The sequence below is a fragment of the Rhamphochromis sp. 'chilingali' genome (assembly GCF_963969265.1).
Source record: "Rhamphochromis sp. 'chilingali' genome assembly, chromosome: 5".
In the NCBI taxonomy this organism is placed as follows: Eukaryota; Metazoa; Chordata; class Actinopteri; order Cichliformes; family Cichlidae; genus Rhamphochromis; species Rhamphochromis sp. 'chilingali'.
The window spans coordinates 28,782,351-28,788,350 of NC_137932.1; the positions used below are offsets into that span (position 1 = coordinate 28,782,351).

At 45.5% G+C, this 6,000-nt stretch overlaps 1 protein-coding gene across 1 annotated transcript in view; it reads right to left on the reverse strand.

Moving 5' to 3' along the window:
* The window catches only part of LOC308397514 (creatine kinase B-type-like), a 28,660-nt gene extending 23,249 nt beyond the window's left edge, over nt 1–5,411 (reverse strand). Inside the window, exons 1-4 of the mRNA XM_080883443.1 lie at nt 5,272–5,411; nt 3,624–3,837; nt 2,532–2,686; nt 1,511–1,643 (exon numbers count right to left, since the gene is read on the reverse strand). Of these exons, the coding sequence (XP_080739569.1) occupies nt 1,511–1,643; nt 2,532–2,686; nt 3,624–3,816 (481 nt within the window). The 5' untranslated portion in view covers nt 3,817–3,837; nt 5,272–5,411. The remainder of the gene's footprint in view (nt 1–1,510; nt 1,644–2,531; nt 2,687–3,623; nt 3,838–5,271) is intronic.
* Between the last annotated feature and the right edge of the window lie 589 nt (nt 5,412–6,000).

Here is a 6,000-nt window from a genome sequence, read left to right on the forward strand (position 1 = left end):
TGAATTCACATGGTAGGATTTGTAAAGAATTTATTCGTAAATCAGGGTGGAAAATAAGTATTTGGTCACCTCAAACAAGGAAAATCTCTGGCTCTCACAGACCTGTAACGTCTTCTGTAAGAAGCTTTTCTGTCCCCCACTCGTTACCTGTATGAATGGCACCTGTTTGAACTCATCATCTGTATAAAAGACACCTGTCCACAGCCTCAAACAGTCAGACTCCAAAATCCGCCATGGCCAAGACCAAAGAGCTTTCGAAGGACACCAGGAAAAGTATTGTAGACCTGCACCAGACTGGGAAGAGTGAATCTACAATAGGCAAGCAGCTTGGTGTGAAAAAATCAACTGTGGGAGCAATCATCAGAAAATGGAAGACATACAAGACCACTGATAATCTCCCACGATCTGGGGCTCCACGCAAGATCTCATCCCGTGAGGTCAAAATGATCATGAGAACGGTGAGCAAAGATCCCAGAACCACACGGGGGGACCTGGTGAATGACCTGCAGAGAGCTGGGACCAAAGTAACAAAGGTCACCATCAGTAACACACTACAACGGCAGGGAATCAAATCCCGCAGTGCCAGACGTGTTCCGCTGCTGAAGCCAGTGCATGTCCAGGCCCGTCTGAAGTTTGCCAGAGAGCACATGGATGATACAGCAGAGGATTGGGAGAATGTCATGTGGTCAGATGAAACCAAAGTAGAACTTTTTGGTATAAACTCAACTCGTCGTGTTTGGAGGAAGAAGAATACTGAGTTGCATCCCAAGAACACCATACCTACTGTGAAGCATGGGGGTGGAAACATCATGCTATGGGGCTGTTTTTCTGCCAAGGGGACAGGACGACTGATCCGTGTTAAGGACAGAGTGAATGGGGCCATGTATCGTGAGATTTTGAGCCAAAACCTCCTTCCATCAGTGAGAACTTTGAAGATGAAACGAGGCTGGGTCTTCCAACATGACAATGATCCAAAACACACCGCCCGGGCAACAAAGGAGTGGCTCCGTAAGAAGCATTTGAAAGTCCTGGAGTGGCCTAGCCAGTCTCCAGACCTCAACCCCATAGAAAATCTGTGGCGGGAGTTGAAAGTCCGTGTTGCTCGGCGACAGCCCCAAAACATCACTGCTCTCGAGAAGATCTGCATGGAGGAATGGGCCAAAATACCAGCTACTGTGTGTGCAAACCTGGTAAAGACCTATAGTAAACGTTTGACCTCTGTTATTGCCAACAAAGGTTATGTTACAAAGTATTGAGTTGTATTTTTGTTATTGACCAAATACTTATTTTCCACCCTGATTTACGAATAAATTCTTTACAAATCCTACCATGTGGATTCATGGATTTTTTTTTTTCACATTCTGTCTCTCACAGTTGAAGTGTACCTCTGGTGCAAATTACTGACCTCTGTCATCATTTTAAGTGGGGGAACTTGCACAGTCGGTGGCTGACTAAATACTTTTTTGCCCCACTGTACATGCGGCAGAAGATACAGGAAGTGACCTCGTACTTTCAATGGAGAGGTTCTCAATAGTGCGTCGCTCTCCACGGCTGCAGTGTGGCGGCAGACAGAAGCCACGAATGCTGCGTCCTGTGCGAACCCGAGAGCTGAGCACATAGTTTGGATCCAGATCATCTCCACCCTGAAACACAAAGGAGACACAAGAACAGGAGGGTCAGAGTCCATCACTGCCCACCCTTCAGAGGTCACCACCACCCTCAGCTGACACACCAAAACCAAATCATTGAGCCTTGCAGCCAATAAAGAGTTTAAGAGTCACTTGTTGTTGGGTAGGACTTCATGTCTGGGCTAAACACATCACATGCAAGAATTCAGTACCCTAGTGAATAATCAGTTCTGTGGAAAATAGCATCACCAATGCTCAAAGATCTCAGACTCCTGTGTGCTGATGGCCCAGGTTGGTAGTTTTACCTGTGATGAGCTCAGGGAGCAGCTGCCTCATCTGCATGCTGAAACAGACTGATTCCAGACCTGATGTTAAACCTTTCAGCAACTCACAGGTTTGAATTTAGGTTATTACTGCCTGACAGTTTAATGCCAATAAAGCTGCAGCTGAAAGAATAAAACTGTCTCCAGAGCTCTGTCCTGCTGATGGGCAGTGATGCTGAGGCTGTGATTTTCAGTCTGAATTGGATTTTAAATTCCTCAGAATTATGCAGCCCTACACCTGTCCATGTTAGTGATTATGAATCTGCTGCGAACTCCGACAATTTCATGTGGACACAAAGTTTTGACAATGCTGTGATTGGTTTTTGGCGTGAATCCTTTCGTGTTTGGTTTGTCTGTTTGAAATAGCTCCAGGACAGCTCTGAGATTAGAGCATTACATCTGAATGAGCATGTCTTCTGTAACAGGTGTGTTCACCTGTCCTTGACATTAAGTGTATGTACCGTAATGATTGTATTTAAATCGGTTTGTCCTGAATGTTTTTTCCGCTTGAGGCTCTGGTCATGAATTCCATAAATAATGAGATGTGTTTGAACTGGCTTCAGGTGAGTTGATCGTTTACCTGGAGGTTGTCAGGGTTCAGGTCCGTCTTGTGTTTGTCTGTTGGTTTGTATCCTCCATGGCGGTCTTCGATCACTGGATCCATCAGGTCTTTAAACACTTCATACGTCTCCTCGTCTCCAGCCACACAGCCCACAGTCATGATAAACGGATGACCTGTAAGGGGAAAGGATGGACAGTCACTTCCCCTTGTCACAGCCAACATCTATGGGCCTTAAAATGACTTTTTTTGACTTCAGAGAGAAAACCTAAACATGACGGAGTGTGCCAATGGGTTTGTTTGGTCTGTTTCACAATTTCCTTGTAGGATAGTGTGTTATGGTCTTTAACGCACTAAGAGGAGCTAAATGAACTAAGGAGGATTAGAAGAGGAGGATCAGGTGGTTGGACTGAAGGTCAATACTATGTCCTGCCCTTGGGTGGGAATTATAGACCAAAAATTACCTTGATCTAATGAGTCTATCCAATTAAAGAGTTTATTATTAACAGAATCTCTCAATGTGAAGGTGACAAACACGCAAAGTTACATGTCTGGTGAAGGCTTAACTGGCTTATGTAAGAGCCAGACCAGCATCGGATAGAGGCTTGGTTCCTATTCTGAAGGTTATTGGACTAGGCTGAAGTTGTCTTACTTTGAGGAAGAGTTACTTGGACAAGGAGGTGGATCAAGGGTCTTAAGGATGTTTTGGAGAAATGGAACATGGTACAAGTGTCCAAGGGTGGAGTTGTTTAGTTGTTTATTTGGTCAGGTTTTTAGGGAGGTGTTAACATATATGCCAAATCAGTCGCCTTGGCACAATTAGCTGGTCTGGAGGAGATTTGTCTTATTTTGAGAGGAATTACCAGCACCTTGGTAAGGGGCTGTTTAAGGAGGAGGATGGTGCTTTGGGAATGGGGTACCTGGTTATTCTGAAGGTTGAATTGTGTTGGAAGAGAGGTACACAGTTTTTAGGGAGCCATTTATGTGTGACCGTTTGATGAAGGAGTGTCTACCTGGCACTGATGATAAAGTTATCTGGTTTAGGACTTGTTACCTTTGTTTGAGTTCAAGAATAGAGTTTGAGCTCTTAATGCTGACTGTGGGAGGGGTTACCTGGGTTGTCAACGCCAGTCTGGATGACATCGTCCAGGGTGAATCCGCTGGGCGTCTCCTTGTCCCTCAGGTTGGCGTACATTTCGGACGTGAGCACCTTGGCCATGTGGTTGTTGTGCTGGCTGAGGTCGGGGTACTCCTGCTCCGCCGTGTACTTCAGCTTCAACTTGTTGTGGGTGTTTCCAAAAGGCATGATGACGTCCGGGCTGCTCGCCTGCCGCAAAGCCATCGGTTACAGTCAAAGTGTTCAATAACACAGCATTACAGCATCAAACAGTTTATGTATTTGCACGTTAATCTATCTCAGACACAGAAACCAATCGCTTACAGCACTTTCCTAAACAAGTTATTGCTAAATTTGTACTGACAATAAAACTTTTACACTAAAGTTCAGTCAGTAAAAGGAGGCTGGTCACAAAGATGAAGAAACTCAGGCATGCATTTGATAACTTCTGGAAGATTTCTGGATGTGATTTGAATTTTGAATATTCATGTACATGTTGCTGCTAGTAAAACATTGACTCAATGAAATACACTTGATTGTTTTTGATAGGAAAGGCCAATAAAGAGGCCCATTTTCTCCACAAACCTGGTCTGAGGGTGCTGGGTCAGACTCTTCCCACTGAGGCCACTTTTTGTGGGTTTTATGGTCATGTGATCACATTTATATTGATTCTTATGAAAACATCACAATTAAAATGGAAATGTGATGAACAAAAACATGCCTTTAATGCCTTTAAATGTGACACAGTTTACTGATCAATTAAAATGATTGCTCAAACTGCCTGAGCTCTGGTCAGTCGCTGATGAAGCAAAGTCAAATGGTGAAAAACTCAGATGCTGACTCTGCAAAAATCTTTGCGACATCAGATTTTTTTTCTGCAAACTTTTAGAAACGCCTCAAACCCTCCAATCAGGTTATAAATTATCAACAACCTGATTGGATTAAGGAGCTTCTGATCTTTACTGTAACTCTCACAATTGCAGTAAAAGTACTCTGTTACTTTCCATTGGCTGTATTTATGCAGAGTGCAGACAGGATCCTGGCTCGGTATGGTTCGCTCCGGTTCGCTCCAGATCATTAAGGCCGCGGTCACCTTCAGCTCCTCACTGCGCGCACAGAATCGACTAAATCGGACCGGTTCTGACTGGCTAGAACTCTGCAGGGCTGAGTGACGTCATCAGCTCCAAAAAGCCGTGAAAATGAGGCGGAGCATGCGCGCACTGTTTGAAGGTTAGACTGCTTAATGTGCACAGGCAGAGCTGCAGTCTCCGGCTGCACCGGTTCAGGAGGAATTGTATGATATTTGGAGGCTGTTGTTGAAGCTGCGCGCGCACAGTAGCAGTCCTGCAGATGAATCAGCTGACCGTAAATACCACCACGGTAAAGAAGCTTTGTGCGCGCGGGCGATGCTGACTGCGCAACACCTGCACGCAGGACGGAGCGCAAGGTCGTTAGCGCGCGCTCACACACACAAAGACACACACACACAGTCTGCAGCAGCCTCCCCGTGCGTGTGTTTGTTTCTTTGTTCTTTGACCCTCCATCTCCTTCTGACCGCGCGCCCCTTCCGACTCGTTCCTCCTGCCCTGATGCACGGCTGTATGAATGTGCTCTGCTGTAATTAGTCGGCTCGGATGCTCATACCTGTGGTTCGGTGTGCGGGATGCGGCTCTGGAGCGGGTCCGTGCTGCTGCTGCGGATTAAAGCGGCTCGCAGCCTTTTATACTCGCCCCCAGATCCTCATTGGCTCCTATTTACAGTCCATTCATTCCATTGGGCACAGACCCGCCGAGGGTCACGTGGTTGTCTCTCACCCCCCCCCCCCCCCCCCTCTCTCTCTCTCTCTTTCTCTTTGTCCCCATCCTGCTACAGTTCCTTTGAGCCAGGCCTGTCAGGACTCAGCAGGTGTGAGTTTAGCTCACCATCTTTCATGTGTATATGTGCGTCCCCCAAACGCACGTTCTCTTTTTGGTCTCCTTGTTTTTCACTCAGTGATCTGTCACTAGTTAGCTAACATAAACCAATGAAAGTCTCTTAGCAGAAAACGGCCAACAAACCCAGTGACGTCACGTTCTGTACTGTCACAAGATGGCGCTAAACCATTGTACATGTACAATGACAATAAAGAGCTATTCTATATTATTCTATTCTATCATCGTCATCATCATCACAACAGCATCATCATCTTCATCACATCATCATCACAATCATCACATTGACATCAACATCACCACCATAATCACATCATCATCATCACAATAATCACATCAACATCATCATCACCACCATCATCGCATCATCATCATCAAATCGACATCATCAACACAACCATCATCACATCATCATCATCAAATCGACATCATCAACACCACT